The sequence below is a fragment of the Colius striatus genome, chromosome 6 (assembly GCF_028858725.1).
Source record: "Colius striatus isolate bColStr4 chromosome 6, bColStr4.1.hap1, whole genome shotgun sequence".
Lineage (NCBI taxonomy): Eukaryota > Metazoa > Chordata > Aves > Coliiformes > Coliidae > Colius > Colius striatus.
The window spans coordinates 24,671,143-24,688,727 of NC_084764.1; the positions used below are offsets into that span (position 1 = coordinate 24,671,143).

The window sequence follows — 17,585 nt, forward strand, 5'->3', positions numbered from 1 at the left end:
TCTTTGAACAGTATGCTACTTCTTTCTGAAATATGCTGTAAGGTAAAAAGGTTTCTTCTGCAATACTGGATCTGTGTGAGGTCCCTATCGCTGGCTGGTGTCGGGGGCTGCCTGTTGATATCTACCAGGGTATAACACTTTGTAGCTATTAACGCTAGTGAACCGAAGAATGTGTTGAATCGGCCAGCTTCACCAGGAGGAGGAGGAGGAAAAGCCTGGTGGGAGCTCTGCCCCTCTCAGTGAGGGCGAGTGTGAGACTTCAGGACCCAGCTATCATTAGGAATAGCTCCAATTCTTCTAGCCAGGGAGTTTAATCACAGGGATAACATCAGACCACCCAGGCAAAGACTATAATGAGCTGCCTCCATCCCTGCTATGCAGCCAGGCAGTGCCTGAGATCCAGCAGCCAGGATTCCTGCAAACTTGCTGACAGATCCACAGGAGGATGAGGCACTGCTCATTCTGTGCTCATTTGTATAGAAGGTGGAAATTGGCAAGAAGTGAGTGAGTTTCTAAACCATAGGACAGGGAAGAGGGAGTGAGGAAGAATTGAAATGGGCCCTGTACCTTATAGGAATAGTACGTCACAGGAATCCTAAAATAATGAGCTTCAGCTTAACATCAGTTACAACAATATTTGAACCCACACCACTCGTCAGTTAATGTCTCAATTATACAGTGCAGTACCCTGGCCTGCCTTGTCCTCAGCAGAGGAAAAGTGCCACAAAGCAAACTGCTAAGTGTGCCAAAATAGCACTGTGCAGGTCCCAGTGGACATCAGCTCTTTCAATTCTAGACCTGAGCAGTGCAACACTGCTGTTTGCAACTGCAAAAAAAGACAATAAAGCTCGGGGTGCTGCAGAAATTTAGTGCAGGTGTTTTCCCCAGAAAAGATTTGGGGTTTTTTCATTGTTGGTTCCGTGCTTTGACTCAACCATTTTTACCTGAGTCTTCATCAGATTTACTTTCTTTATCAAACCATTTGTTTGACTTTTACTCTTTCACTAGTGGAAAGGAAGGGAAGTGTGAAGGAAAAAGCCACCTCACTGTAACTAGAAAGAGAAGCAAGAAGCCAGGAGATGAAGTATAAGGGATGTTTTTCTTTCCTCTTTCACATAGCTCTGCACTGTTGCAGGGCCCCATCTCCTCCTCATCCCCCAGGCTGTTCACACAGGAGCTGGAATTGCTTTTAATACCACTGATTTTTTGCATCAGCAGTAATAGAACTGGTCTCGACAGAAGTTGTAGGAAGTGAAAATGTCATTGTAGTTTCTGTGCTACTCAAATAGACTCTCTTCTGCACTGATGCTCCAGAGGATACAGGGACAGAAGCTTTTGTTGCGATGCAGCACCATCTTCAGAGAGTCATCCAATGGGCCAGGCTGAGCAGATTCATGTTATGGGAAAGGTTACACCTTGATCATCGAGCATTGGGCAGGACTGTAGCTTGTCAAAATCATTGGCACTGGGAAGTGTCTAAATGAGATCTCATATTTTTCAAGAGAAGGAGACCTGGAGTTCAGTGACCCACAGCAGCAGCACTAAACTTGGATTTTTTTTTTCATTGTTAAATGGATACATACGCTGGAGTTACTACAAAGGAATTTGCAAGTTTGTCAGGTTTCCCAGGAATGTCTCTGGCAGGTCTTTGTCTGGAACATTTTCTGGAGACTGGAACATTTGTGCTCTGTATGCATATGTATATCCTGTAAGCTGGTAAGCTTCATGAGCAGAGAAGGAATGTCACAGGCCCTTGGCCAGATCAGCCTCGGTACACACACAGGTTTCACACTTCCCAGCAGGAGTTGATTGCTCCTGCAAATTCAAATCTGTACATGAAACGAAGGTGTTTTAGTATGGGATGTGATCATCAAGCTGACCTGAGTAACAAAAAGGTGACCCTAGAAAAATCTGTATTACTTGGTTTCTTTAAGGAATCTGTGTTTTCTGCCATTATTCAGACAGTGGAAGTGTCCTAAAGAATTGTGGTTTGGGGCTTCCTTTGCCTCTTAAAGAGGCAGGTTAAGATCCTGTGATGTTTCCCATACCAGGATGGCCTGTTAGATTCCAGTATCTTGGTGCATAAAGGAAGGCAAAACAGGTGGACTGTTTCCAATAGTATTGGGTGCTCTGTTGGACCAAGTCATGCTAGCCTGCAATAGATCACAGATGTACAGGGGAACTCCATGGTAAAGCTAAGAAAATAAACACGTGGACTGGGGAGAGGACAGATTATAACAGTGAAGATTTGTATTGTTGTAGCATCTAGTCATAGTCATCTCTGAAGCCTGAAAGGAAAAAAAAATATAGCTGAAAGAATGCAGCTTTTTTTTATGGCAAGTTGTTAGTTCTTCACCTCTGTTCCTGGGAATATAAACATTTCCCTGATCTTGAAAGCCTCTGAGTCTGATGAAGGCTTCACAGGTGAAAATACAGTGACTAAGGAAGCCAGGTAATGGAAGAAAAGAAACATTTGTTTTACAAGCTATTGGATAAAGATGGCATTGCTGGGTGAATGGTAAGTAATAAAATAGAAAATTAGGGATTGACTGGAAGGTCTTGGAATCAAACAGTATGCAGGTAAATATGAAAAGGCAAAAGAGAAGATATCATAAATGATGAGACATTTTGCATATTTTCAGTTTCTAGGGGAATGCTTCTCCTTTTAGCTTATCGTACAGTGTCATCTTGTCCTTCTGAGACATCAAAACCTAAAGGTTTGACTCTGGTCATAAGGTACACAAGCAGAGATCTCCGTGCATCTTACAGTGATCCCTGTCCAATCTTTTTTCAAAGGAAAAGGTTTCTCAGTGAACTGCTGATGTTCATATATTCCTGTGAAACATGGGGAACATTCTGCTGAAAACTCTGTGGCATTAGGTCTCTTCCTGTTTCAGATTCAACTTTTAATGATATTGAAGGCTTTTTGGAAGAGACAATAGAGTAGGCCTATGATGACTGTGTTCTTTTGGCATATCTCTTAGTCTTCATCTGGAATATGACTCAAACTCTGGATCCCTTTTCTTCCTCACCAGTCAGACCCAAATTGAAATGTGAGATGTGTGAACTGGAGAGGATGCAAGTCTGGTTCTAAATAAGATAAATGGTCTTTAGATTTTCATAGAATGGAAGTTGTCGTCAGCAATTTGTAGGAACCTCCTGGACTGCGTGTGATTGGCTGTGTGGCTATCCCAGCAAATATCAGGGTGGTTGAAGTCCCCCATGAGGACCAGGGACTGCGATCGTGAGGCAGGTAAATATCCCTCCGCTGTTTCTTGATGTTAGGTGGTGAACAGAAGTATATCCAATGGGGTCTCCTTCCATGAGAGCTTCTGAGGATTTGTTATCCCATTGTGGTCTTCACTCAGCATTTTCCTTTCAACTTGGCATTTTTTCTGTCCCCAACAGTTTAAAAATTAGGGCAAAACTTTGAATTATTCTCTAACAAGGTTCATTAGGTGTGTATTGTCTTGCCTTTCGTCTCCACAGAGAACATATTGATGTGAAGATAGATGTTTGCACTGCTCGAAGTGTGCAGTGCAGCATGCACAGATCTATTATACTGTCAGTGTCAGAAAAAATATTCTGAAATCCCTGTTGAGCCCTACTAGCCCGCCTTGCTTGGGTTTTTGTGTGATTTTTTAGGGGGAGGGATGGGTGAAGTTATTCTGTTTTCCGCTACTACAACTTCTAAAGCGGCAAGCTATTCTTTATGGAGATTTTAATATCTGCTTTAGTCCAGGTGCTATACATTATCTTCATTTAAGCCCGAGTAACAACTGATTTGCTGCTAAGTATTTGCCTCTATAAAGGGAAGACTACAATTTCACCAGGTGCTCATGGGGACTAATTACTAGAAAATGAAGCCACTCTGCTGAGTACAGATGTGTTGGGAGTGCCCCAGCAAGCCACCAAGGCCACATCCTGGCAAGCTAAGTATAGCACCTGAAATGGCTCAGTGCATGGCACAGTAACAAGCAGTTAACACCCATCTGGGTGGGCTGGCTGCAGCTAAGCCTTATAGTCTTGCTGGTGTTCACTTCTTCATTCTGAATCCCTTGCCTGTATTTAATCCTGCTGTAGTTTAAACACCTGTCTGTCTGGAATGTGTGAAATGACCCTGCTACCCATGCTAAGCTATTTGCTCACCTGCTTTGCTTAGAAAGACAGCTTTCAAATAAATTATGATACAGTATTGAAAAGGAAAGCCTATCACATTAATAGTCCAGTGAGGTGGTGATTCATCAGACTAAGTTATTCTTGGTATCAAGATGATGAGGATGTCATCCTCATTTCACACATTGGATGCATTAGCAAAGTTGTGATCACTGTTGCTGACAAGCTAAGAATTGTAGATCCTACTTCATTTACCATGTTGGCCTCTGTTTGCCTCATTTGCTATTCTTGCTTCTTTTCAGACAATAAACTCTTTGTGGACAGAAACAGTCATTGTTAGGTATTTGTATAGTGCCTGGCACAATCAGAACTAAATCTAGTTTGAATCTTTCTGTTATTGTGATAAAAATGCTTTAAGTTCTAATTAAATTCTGTGGAAGACAACATTTAAGGGTGGGGTGGAGGCACAAAAATGACACCTATTGCTGTTTTCCAGATAGGATGGGTAACACTGCCTATTATTAAGGCTGCCCAGTAAGTCCCATCTTAAGAAAGTGCTTTAAATTCCTTGTAATGTTCTGAAACTTTATTCATTTGCACTCATGTTTTCTGTGCTTAATGTTCAGTTTTTAGAGCAGTTCAGCCAGGGTGAAGTATTCTAGCCAAAAGCAAGGCAGATTAAAAAAAAAAATCTGTGCATTTTCATATCTACAGAACTTATATTTTAAATTTCTGGCTCTCCCATGCTTTGGAATAACAATTTGGAGTTTAATCCCTCCACATTATGGATGCTAAGACTGAATTAAAGTGTTGAGGCTTGGGACCCCATTACCCTCTGTTCTCAGTGACCTGGACTTTGTTAGGCTGGGAATCTGCCTGATTTGAATGCAGATGGGTGGGAATTCTGCTGAGGTGTGGAGAACAGCTTGGATGAAGAGGTTATGAAACTTAGACCTGGACATAATTTGGGAGAGAATGCTGAGAACCATTCAGGTAAAAGGACAAAAATTGAAAGAATGGTGGTGTGGTAAATGCAGTCCAGAAAGAAGCCTATATTTTGGGACTGGATGAAGAAAGAGGTTGGTGAAAGGAGCAGGCTTGGGAGGGGGTTAAAGCTAGAACCACTTCCCTACATGCAGGGCATGTGAGCAACTGAAAGAGGATCTAAGAACAAAAGTGTGGGAAGACAGATGAGAGAACTACTCCTATGGAAAGTTTCAAGACCTGAACTGGTGTGTCTCAGGGACCAGAAGTACTGGGAGACCAGTGCTGGAAGTCTTTAAGAACGAAAGTGGACTGAGCAGAGTAAGAAGAATGGCACCTGAAATGTGGAAGCTGAGACTGACTAAGTGAGAATGACACACAGTCAAGGAGCAAGAATGGGCAAGGATAAGAGCCGAGAAGGGATGAGATGAAAGCAGTTGCTTTTGAAGAGGTGGGCGGAAGCCTGAAGCGTAACCATTATTTAATCCTATCCAGAACTTGAAATGCTTCCATGTCTTGTACTACTAAACCGTAGAAAGAGTGACAACCTACCCTGTTGCCAGTTGCAATGTTAGTTCGTGTTCCAGGGAACTGTATCAGACAATATGAAGTCTGCAGCCCTGCACGAGTCTATTGTAGGTGGGAGTGTAGTGTATTGCAATGAGGCTGATATATACTGTTTGAGTAATTATGTACAAATTCTGGTAAAAAGAACGTTGTTAAGATCTCAAGATCTTATGAACTCACAAGCTGTGCTTCAGTCAAGTCACACTGAAGTGGCTTAATAATAAGCATCACTCTTGAGATCTGGGAGTAGCTGTTAGACTCTTCTTTCTGTTAGTGTCCTCAGTCTCATTAGCTATATGCCTGCCAGTTGCCTCAAACAAGCAGGAGCAATACAGTTAAGTTTTGCTTGCCATATGACCTTAATCTTGGTGCAGAACCAAGCCTGTTCTGTGCTTCTAAAAAGCAGCACGTGATCACGTAATTAAAGTCAGTCATAAATGTAATTCTGGCAATGCCTGACTGAGAAGCTTAGCTTTGCAGTGTTTGTAGTGTTTTGTAACTTTCATAAAATGTGAGGGTTTTTTTTCCTAAATGTAAACTAATACTTACACTGCTGTAATAGATGCCATTACATTATGTACTTAAGCTCTCCTCAGTAAACCAAGAGATTGTGTCTGCTTGCAGAGTTTGATCTTTCAAGAAAAACTACACAAGAATACTCAGAGAAAAGAAACAATGAAATTCATTTTGTGTGCTTAAAAACACATAGATAATTTCTTTAGAGCTTGACATAACAAACATACACCTAACATGATCTTAAGCTATCATTAAGTAATGTATTTACTTGTGTGAACATTTTGGAAGAGGTTCTTTCATGTGTCATGAACTTTGGTTTAGAATTTTACATCAAAGGTATGTGTGCTGTTGGGCTGTACCTGTGTGTGTGCACAGAGAGGGGCTGAGAAAGGATGGATACACGTGCCTGGCTTAGTGGCACAGCTCATGGTGACTGGAGAAACACAGTGGTGTCTCTACTTAGGATAATATCAGCTTTTGATTGATGCATGTAAAGTTAATTTTTCACATGGCAGAAACATGATGTTGCTCTCTTACTTTGGGATTTTTGCCCAGTCTTTGTCTTTTACCTCCTTTGTTTTTCAGTGAATAGAAGGGTAGTGTTAATGATGATACTTAAATTCATCTCAGGCGTGGTGGCTGCTGGTGTCCTCTTTCCCACTGCTTCATGCAACTAGCACAGTTTTTCTGCATCTGAGTATTTCCCTTCTCTAGTAGTTTTACTTCTCTTGGTACATACTTTGGTTTACCTGGTGACACCTATTGCTCATTCCTTGGCTTATAATTGTTTTTGATGTCTTTCTCCCCCACTCTTTAGTTAACAAACCTGAACTTGGCAAGTGGAGCTATAAGCAAGGGAAACGCAGCTGCCCCACAGAGCCACCAGTCACCACTCAAGAAAAGAACGTCATTGTGGACTGTTCAGTCAGACACTCGTATAGCTGAGAAAAGATCTGTCTCTTCAGGAGTCAGGTAAGTGAAAATTGCTGCTCAATGCAATGCACCCGCACTCATTTGTACTTTGTGTTTGGCTTCTTGCTCAGAAGATAACATCTAAAGGCCTAGTACTGCTTCTTCTGGAGACTATACTAGAAACTAGGCCTATGAAAATAGATCTGTGTTCCCAGAGCTGGCAGGGGCATGGTGATATAAGGGCACAGATGAACATTTTGAATGAAAGGGAAACATCTGTTTATTTGATTATTTCTCATCCTTGCATCTGTAAGTTTAGGTTTGACAGCGTTGAGACACATGCAGAATACAAACTTGTACAGGATGGGGAGGAAACCTCCACTAAGGCCTTATATTCATGCTTTTTCCTCGAATAACAAGTTTAGATTGTTCAAAGGTGAAGCAGTATCTTGCAGTGTTTGTAAGAGGCTATTTTTTTTTTCAGATGGCTTCTGTATGTTCTTTATTAGCTTTTGGACATTGGAATTTGTATTTATGACTGATATGCTCGTTGGAGTCAGGGTAGATGACTGTGAATCTGCAGTGAAACCATTCTTCCTGGGGTGGAAAGAGCAGCAAGATTTACCCCTAGGATTCCTGATATTTGAAGCTAGGAGCAAGGTGAGCTTATTACTTTAGACTAAGCTGAATACAGGACCAGAACTACTGGAGATTTGTGTTCTTCCTGTGCTGCTTCAGTAAATATTATTTATTCCTTTGCCTAAGTCTTCACTTTTCTTTTAAATAAATAATGAGGCAGAGCTTCTCCAACTCACAAATTTAGGACTCGAAGGCACTGTATATATGAAAATGCTGATGCTCGTCATTGGTGCCTGAATGCTACTGGAAAAAAGAGGAGGTGAGAGAGGCAGGCACACAATGCAGCAGGCATGTGACCTGGTGCGGTCATCCTTTCCTAAATGGGTCCCTCAATAGCAGGAATGGAATGGGATTTGGAAAGCTTAAGTAAAACTGTTCTTATTTCATCAGTCACTGCTTTTCATCCTGCCTGAGGAAGAGGAATGTGAGAAATGAATTCCTGCCCTGTTTCTGTTCCAGCACAATGTTTGCCTCTGGGGTTTAGAGCTATGGAGAGAGAGGAGGTGGTGATTCTGCTGTTGGAGCCCAGCCAGGCGAGCTATTGCCTACTACAAATAAAGAACCTACCGAACAGGTGTAAACTGCCTTCCTCTTCTACATAGCTTGAGAGAGCAGCAGAGCACAGGCTATTGTAGAGCTTCCATTCCTTTCTCACCTCTGCTTGCACCTCTGCATGGACTCACAGACATAGGTGGAAAAGGATTACTCATTATCGAAATTTTCTGTTGCAGGTCTCTGCAGAAGTCACTATAATTACCATGTAGCTCCTAAGACCATTTCACTTATATGGTACCTATAGACCTGAGAACCTACCATTTAATCACAGAATCTCAAGACAGAAAGATCATCCAGTCCAACCCCCCTGCCAGAGCAGGACTGCCTAGAGTAGGTCACATAGGAACTCATCCAGGTGGGTTTTGAATGTCCCCAGAGAAGGAGACTCACAACCCATGTGGGCAGTCTGTGCCAGTGCTCCATCACCCTCACAGTGAAGAAATTCTTCCTTGTGTTTCTTTAGAACCTCTTGTGTTCCAGCTTGTACCCACTGCCCCTTGTCCCATCATTGGACATCATTGAGAACAGCCTGGCTCCATCCTCCTGACACCCACCCTTTACATATTTGTAAACATTAATGAGATCACCTCTCAGTCTCCTCTTCTCCAAGCTGAAGAGTCCCAACTCCCTTAGTCTTTCATGAGAAGGGAGATGCTCCCCTCCCTTAATCATATTTGTGGCCCTGTGCTGAACTCTCTCCAGCAGCTCCCTGTCCTTCTTGAACTGAGTGGCCCAGAATATTAATATCTGGACACAATATTCCAGATGTGTTCTCACAAGGGTAGAGTAGAGGGGGAGGAGAACCGCTCTCCACCTACTGCCCACAGCCTTTCTAATACACCCCAGGATGCCATTGGCCTTCTTGGCCATGAGGGCACATTGCTGGCTCATGCTCATCCTGCTGCCCGCCAAGACACCCAGCTACCTTTCCCCAGTACTACTCTCTAAGAGTTCATTCCTGTCATGGTTTGACATGACAGCGTTTTCTAGTAAGGGGGAAGGGGCTGTAAAGATGGCTCCTGTAAGTAGCTGCTCAAAACTCTCCCCAGCTCTGAGCCAGACCCACTTCTAGGGCTGAGCCAATTAGACGCCTCCACGATCACTATTTAAGAAGTCAGAAGAGGAGGTTTCTTCCTACATCTTCTTCCTCTTTCTTCCTTCTTCTGCCCTTTCTTCTTCTGGCTGGTGGTGGTGCAAGGAGTAGGAACAGTGAGAGAAACAGCCATGCGGACTCCAAGGTCAGTGATGAAAGAGAGGAGGAGGTGTGCTGGAGCAGAGACTCCCCTGCATTCTATGGAGAGAACTGGTGAAGCTGAGATTTATTTTCATTTCTTTAAAGACCCCGCATCGGCGGTACAGACTCATTTTGTTAATGACCCCATATCAGGGGCAGCGGTTCACTTCATTAAAGGCCCCGAACCAGGAACAGTGGCTATGGCCAAAGGAGGCTGTGTCCCGTGGGGGGAACCCAACCACTTCACTGCAGACCCTGAGCCAGGAGCAGTGATTTTCTTCTTTAAAAGTATGGCCAGAGGAGGCCGTGTCCCGAAGGAGGGACCCTTTATCACTATGGCCAGACCAGGCCATGTCCTGAGGAAGGGACCCAATATCCACAGCTGTAACTGTGGGGAGGAACCCACGACAAAGCAGCTCATTAAACTTATGCCCAGAAGAGGCCTTGTCCAGAGAGAGGGTCTCTGTAACTGCAGAAACTGCAACCGTGGTGAGGAATCCACGCCAGAGATATTCACTAAGGACTGTGTCCCATGTGAGGGAACCTGTATCGGCAGAAGCCGCAGCTGCTGGGAACAACCCACACCAGAGAAGTTTGTTAAGGACTGTGTCCCGGGCGAGGAATCCCACGTTGGATCAGGCGGAAAATGCCAGGGGTCATCCTCATCTGAGAAGAGAGAACCAGCAGAGCCCATCTGTGAGAGATTGATCACATACCCCATCCCCTGCCCCCCTGAGCCATTGAGGGGGAAGCAGGTAGAGATACCAGGAGCAGTGAGCTGGGCCTGGGTAGAAAAGAGGGATGGAGGAGGGAGATCTTAAAATGCTGGTTGTAATTTTCTCATCATCCTACTCCCTTTTTGCTTTTATTCCGTTCTGTTTCTTGTAGAATAAACTTTCCCACTTTCCTCTTCAAGTCGAGTACCGGAGTCTGTTCTGCCTGGAACCTAATTGGCAGCGAGCCCTCCCTGCCCTTGTCTCAATCCACAACAACCTTGCCTGTCAAGGTCTCGTTGAATGGCAGCACAGCCTTCTGGTGTGTCAGCCACTCCCCTCAGTTTAGTATCATCAGCAAACTTGCTGTCAGTGTCTCTGTTCCCTCAGCAAGGTCATTAATGGATATATTGAACAGTACTGGTCCCAGCACCCACCCCTGAGGGACTCCACTAGATACAGGCCTCCAATTAGATGCTGCCCCATTGATCACAAGTCTCTGCCTTCTTCCCTTCAGCCAGTTAACAATCCACCTCACTACCTGATGTTCCAGCCCACACTTTCTCAGTTTTGCTGTGAGGATGCTGTGGGAGACAGTGTTACATGCTTTACTGAAATAAAGATAAACCATATCCACTGCACTACCACCATCTCTCCATCTCTTCATAAAAGGCTCTCAGGTTGGTCAAACATGACTTCCCTTTGGTTAAACCCTGTTGACTGCTCCTAATGACCCTCTTGCCCTTTAAATGCCTGAAGACAGCACCCAGGATAAGTTGTTCCATCACCTTTCCAGGGATGGAGCTGAGGCTGACCAGTTTGTAGTTCCCCGGCTCCTCGTTCTTGGAGTGACATTTGCTCTCCTCCAGTCCTCAGGCACCTCTCCTGTTCTCCATGACTTACTGAAGATGATGGAGAGTGGTTTAGCAATGACTTCCACCAGCTCCCTCAGCACCCACAGGTGCATCCCATCGGGGCCCATGGATTTATGGACATCCAGATTGCTCAACTGATCCTTAACCCAGTCCTCATCAACCAAACAGAACTCCTCCTTTAACCTGACTTCCTCTGGAGTCTGGGGCTCCTGAGGACAGTTTCCAACAGTATAGAGAGAGGCAAAGAAGGCATTCAGCAAATCTGCCTCCTCTGTATCCTCTGTCACCAGGGCACCTGCTTCATTCAACAGTGGGCCTACACTGCCTCTAGCATTAGTTTTATCTGCAATGTATTTGAAGAAGCCCTTCTTGTTGTCCTTAACCTACCTTGCAAAGTACAACTCCAACTAGGTTTTAGCTCTCCTAGTTGCCTCCCTACATCCTTTTACAATACAGTCTTATATTTGTCCCAAGTGGCCATCTCTTCCTTCCATGATCTATACACTCCAAGCATCTTCCAGAGCTGTGCCTCATCTAGAATTGTATGCATTGTATAATGCCTTTAGAAAATCTGTTTTATTTTGTACAGCTATCCAGAAGTACTTCAGAAATGTCTGTCTTCAAACCTTTTATGAACTGTTTGATTTTTCAGTACTTCAGATGCACTGTTTTTATACTCGGAGCAAGAGACAGAAAAATGTCTTAACACTCTTTATTGAATCATTTTATCTTCATGGCTGTTTGTATCCATTGGACAGAATACTGAGTTAAAGGTTTGGTATAAATCTGGAAATTAAAAATAAAGGTATTCTTGAGGCGGTGCTGGATAACTTGGGCTGTGAACTTTTATGAGAGAATTCCAATTGGAATATAAAGATCAAGATATATGAAGGTGGAATAGGGAGGTGGCTATCTTGTCTTGTAGATGCTGTGTTTGCTACTTGATCTGGTACAATGGAGCAAGCAGTTCATAGAGGGTCATCTGATGGGTGTCAGCCTGTACTTAGTGCCAGAGAAAAGCTTCCTGTATTTGTTCCATTAAGGTTCTGGTCTATCAATTGTAGAATTCAGCAAGGATGGAAATGTTTTGTAAATGGGTCTCTTATCTGGTTTGCACTTGGCTTCAGTTCAAACATCTGCCTCTGAAAGTCAGTCCTGACAGTTTTTGTATGGCTCTGTGGTAAATCTAAGCCATTTTAGTGCTGTGGAGGTTTGTTTGAAAATTTTGGTTTGATGCTTGCATTCTATAGGCCATTCTTACTGACAAATCTTCCTTCTCTTTAATTCCCACTCTCCCAGTGCCAGACTTACCTTCATGTTTCTCAAAAGAAGCTCTCCTTTTTGTTGAATTCTTTGGCTGTATGAGATGAGGTGCCAAATCAGAAACCTGCTCGTGAAAAGGCAAAGGAGATTTGAGTTTGTAATATAGAGACAGAGAACAGTTCTGGATGTATTAATGCCTTTTGAGATTGTGGGGTTTTTGTGTGTCACTTTATATATAAGCATTGGCACTATTTCTACGCAAATGATGGTTTCACTTTGCCCCAAAGAGTTCTGCAGGGCTACACAAGTGGTGAGATGTTCCAAGTTGTACATGTGCTTACTTCTGACTACCGTAACTTGGCTGTCAGCCTCTGCCATATTTGCTGCTGCCCTCTGTAGCTCATTAAGACTATGGTAAATCTACTTTCTCCTTTAATCCTGTAATCTCCTTTAGTCCTGTTTCAGTGCCGTATTTGTCCTATCTCAGCTTCTCACTCTATCCATCAGGCAGAATTGTCAGTCTTTCACATTCTACTGTAAAGACACTAAACATGGTTATGTGTTTCACAGTAGAAATATTTAAGGTTCCTGTATAGAACTTTAATCACAATTTTAGTAATGGAATCTAAGGACAATAAATTGAGTGATTCCTCATTATCCAGTGAAGTTGATTTCCAGCCACTGAAGCCAAGACCTTACTAGAACTCCTCTTGAAAAAGCGTTGTCTTTGAAAGTATTTTTAGTTGCATAATACAGGTAAAAAAAACAGATGTTTAAGAGAACAAAGCTTGGTGATTCAGAACTTAAACTAAACTTTGACTACTTGTTGACAAATAGATGCATAACCTCTGCTGGTGTGGACGGTAGGCATTCTTAGGAGTGTCTGGCACTGAAATCTGCAGCTGCTGTGTCTGTTTTTGAAAAGGACAGTGGGTTTCTCCTCAAATAATTGCTTGGGCTCTGCAGGTCACTTAATCTCCAAGACCTGGACCAAAACTAATGTGAGAGGTTTATAAATGGTACAGACTTTTGTGTCTTCAGCAGGCACCTTGGATCTGACAGCAACCATTCTTACTCGAGTTCATCTTTTACAACATATGCAGGCAGTCAGTTGGCCAGAATTCAGCAGTGAAATGATCAGTGTTTTCTCAGACTTCTATTTCATTAGCTTCTTTCATAACATCTTAGACCAACCAAGCTCTTCTAAAGTACTCAGCATATTTTCTTTCTCCTTGGATGTTTTGACGGAATTATCTAACTTGATTAGGACAAGCAGGCAAGTGAGCTTCCCTGTCATCAATCAGAGGGTAGAATGGCATTCCAAGTTATACAAGACAGCCTGGGCAGGCTACTGCAGTCAGAAATGAGGGATTCTCCTCTTCACATTGCTCAACATGCCCCAAATACTTCTTAGCTCATAATTTCAGCCAAGGTGCTCAGGCTCATCAATAAATGATGTTTTGTTGGCAGGCTGTCTGATCTGTGTTAAATTGTATAAAACCAGGCTTTTTCAATTTTCTGATCTAAGGGTTTCTAAGTTTAATTTGCTCTGATGTCATTCTCAGTGGCAGTAACAGTGGCAGCTGCTCAAGGCTTCACAGGCTGTGTGCACACACCTGCCATATGTGCAGGTTCCTAAACAGGTTATGCTTTGTGTCTTTTCACTTTTATTTTTCCTTGCCTGGAAGTATCAAATAAGGCAGGAAATGAGAAGATGCCACCCAGATGTTTGACATCTCAGGCTTTCAGGACCCCTAAATGGTATGTCTTGTGTCTGGAAATTCTGGGAATATGTGTTGTTTAGTAAGCTTGCAGCTTTTTGAAGGCGTTGGACTTCATGCCCATTCACAGCATAGTCTGAGCATTCACGTACTAGGTGCTTCTGGGTCACATTGCATATACCTACTGCTCATGTACACATCAGTTGAGCAATATGGGTGCAGGAAATCAAGGTCCAGTTAAAAAAAAACACATTAATTTCCTGTGCCTGTTCTAATAGTAAATATGTATTCCAAAAGTTCTACACAGAAAAATGATTTTACACTTCACTCTCTTGCATACCCCAACTCATGAACTAAGGCCCCTGTGCCACATCCCCTGACAATCTTGTCTGCTTTTGCAGTCTCCAAAACCAGGACCTTCTTCTTAATCCTTGGCCTTCCTTAGCCTCAACTGGATAGTGGGTACTTCATATCCTCCTTCCCCACTTAGTGCCTACGACTACTTCACACCGTTTTCATTGGTGGCTTGATGTGCATGTATTATGTGTTCTAGGTTTCAGATGTTCTGCTCTAATCATACTTAAGTATATAACATTTTGACTTGTGAAGATGTGGAAGCATCTCTGATCTTTCTTTAAGATTTGTTCTGGGGTAGTTTAAGTGACTTCTCTATTTCCACTGAAACTTTTGAGTTTTTTATAGAAAGACCCTACACAACTATCACAGGCTAATTGTGGTTCACTAGTCTTGATCCTTTGTTGTCAAAGGGGCAACTTGCATATAATATAATGGGAAGGTAAAAGCAGTTTTATTTCCTCAGTTTTTATTTTAAATTTTGGAGGTGTGATCAGGCTTGGACCCTGACCAGATAGGTTCTGAACAACTATGAGAAGATACTAGAATAGCTAAGAGATGTACTAGTGTACAAGGTGATTTTCAATGACAGAAGGGTGAGCAGTTGATTGGATAGTCATGTTTTTTTGCAAGACTTATGAGCTGGGCCAGGGTGGGCTTAGCGTGGCAGAAGCAGCATGGACATGGAAATAGGGGCTGTGGGAAAGAGCTAACTACATATGAGCTTCCAGCTAGAGGTGAGGAGGAGAGCATTCACAGGGATCTTGGCAGCTAGTGCCAAGTTTTTATAAAAATAAATCTTATTTCTTGTTGTCACATATGTGTTGCCACGCAGTTCTGCATCTTAAGGGTTGACAGGGACTTCATTCTCTTCCAAATTGTTTTGTTTTAAGCTCCTTGCAGTCTGTTGCAAGGTAGAGGCTGCCTGACTGCTGTCCTGTGCAGTGCTTGCCAAGCGGTTGGAACCTATCTGTTTGCACAGCATCTAGGTGCAAGCTAACTTGGAGGCTAAGCTGCAATGATGTCTCTGTAGGAAATGAAGGCAAAAAACAGCAGGCACTGAGGGCTACACAATAGGCCTTCAGTTCTGCTTGAGCAAACTGCATTGACCTTGACACCTCCCCAGCTAAGCAGCATAGAAGTGGCAGAGCAGCAGCACCGAGTCCAGCCCTGTGCCTGTGTCTGTTCCTTGCTCCTTATACTGCTTTATACTGCTTGTTCTCTTTTCTTTTTTCTCTTTAGCTTAATGCCTAAATTAATTCACTTTCTTTATTTGGGGGGAGAAGTATTTGAGGGTGAGTACAGTGATTTATTTAGTTTTATTTTTTTTCCATGACCAATCACTTGTCTGCATCTCCTCAGCAGCTCTGTCATGCTGATTCTTCCTGCTGAGAGCCTGAAATCTGGGAGTTGATCTATTATTACCTTCTGCTCAGAGGAGGTTTGAAGAGGGCAAAGAAAAAATACAAGTACTGCCCGAGTAGCTGTACATTCTTGCAACTCATCCGGTCTCCAGTTTGTGCATGTTCTTCATCTATCCGTGCCTGTAACAGCCTTTCCCTGCCCTAGCAATCTCTTAACATTGTTTGTTGCTTGTTTTTTTTTTTCCCCCACACACCTCCCAGGGCCACCAGTGACAACTTAAGTGTGGAAGGGAATTATCTGACTTAAACTTCAGAAATACATGGCTTGCCGTGTATGGTTTTTTTCTCTATATATATTTTGGTCACACTAAAGAAACTTGTGACAACAGGTCCAGTTATTCTCCATCCTGCTTGGAAATCGCCTTGAGCCTCTGCACCATGGGCTGGCACAGTCCTGAAGGATCCCTGCTTCCCACAGCTAGGCCTTGGCTCTGTCTGTCTGGAGCCTCCGGGAGAGGAAAGGCGGAAAGCTCGTGACTTGCCCAGACAGTCTGAGGCCTGGCCCTGCAGCCTCAGCTCCCCAGACGCTGTTGAGTCGGACTTGGCTGGCAGCCCCTGCGCTGTTACTTTTCCGAGGTAATAAGTGAGATTAATCGCAGGGCCCTTTCCAGAGTCGAAGGGGTTTTGGGCCACGTGCAGGGAGACTGTAGGAGCCAGTGCTGGGGCTGTGAGGCAGAGGCAGGCGCTGGGGCCTCGGAGCGGCGCGCCGGCAGACTTGCAAAAGCGTGGCCTCTCTGCTCAGCTGCTTCTGGGAGGGTTTGCTGGTGCTGCAGCCTGGGGCCTCCCTTGGCCTGGCACTAGCTGAGCACAGGGGCCCTGTGTCTGCTTTACCTGTGTCGACTGGCCTTGGCCAATTATGTTTTTTGCAAGTAGCTCTCAAAATGTGGGGTGGGGCAGGTTTCTCTTTGCATGGGTTCCTTTCAGAGAGGACATGAGGATCTTTCCCATTGTTTCCAGCAAGCAGCCCGTGTTGCTAGGTGGAGGAGAGTGACAGGGTTTTCATACCTTCCCCCAAGTCAACACTGTGTAATGGTTTGGGGGTTTTCTCATTTCAGCTGCCCCACAAACTGACCTTACCCTAATGTAAACATAGGATTTACCATCCTGGATTGGGCTGCTAACCTGTCTAGTTCTCTCATCCTGTGCTTTGGAGCAACTACCACCATCATCTTCAGTAGAATGTTCTGCTGAGCAGTAGTGAAATACCCTGTCTGTGGGGCGAAGCTTGCTCTTACCTTCCAACTGTTAACAGCTGACTTGTAGTTCTGACAGTACTTTATGGTCTATGGAGATTAGTGTGGATGTTGTCATTAATCGTATATTTTTACTTTCTGGAAAAACTGTAGTCTCATTGAGCTGTAGCAGTGAGTTCCACAGATGAATTGCATATTATGCAGAAGCATCTTTTTCCCCCCCCCCCAAATCTGCCAAAAGTCTCTGCACCCTTATGACGTGAAAGCAAACAGAAATGGTTTATTTTCTGCATTATTTATTCTCTATGTTTCTATCATCTCCTTTCTTATTTGTCTCTTGTAAAATAAACAGTCCCACTCTTTTCAAATTCTAAATGGAAACCTTCCCAGCCCTCTAATAATTGTCTGGCTGTCTTTATAGAGATGACGAGAAATGAAAACAGTACATCAAGTACGAGTAAAACATTGGTTTTATGTAAGTATTACTATTGTATCTTTATTTTCTAACTCATAACTTTC

The 17,585-nt window shown here is 43.5% G+C and overlaps 1 protein-coding gene across 9 annotated transcripts in view; it reads left to right on the plus strand.

Annotated features, from left to right (window-relative positions):
• TTLL5 (tubulin tyrosine ligase like 5) overlaps window positions 1–17,585 on the plus strand; it is a 140,974-nt gene that overhangs the window by 75,140 nt on the left and 48,249 nt on the right. For 7 of the 9 annotated variants that reach the window (XM_061998318.1, XM_061998321.1, XM_061998320.1 and 4 more), the window contains one exon: window positions 7,001–7,155. In XM_061998318.1, coding sequence (XP_061854302.1) covers window positions 7,001–7,155 — 155 coding nt within the window. Of the gene's footprint in view, window positions 1–7,000; window positions 7,156–7,579; window positions 7,756–8,465; window positions 9,211–17,585 lie in introns of those variants that run through there. The other 2 variants (XR_009818935.1, XM_061998324.1) reach the window with 2 other exon arrangements.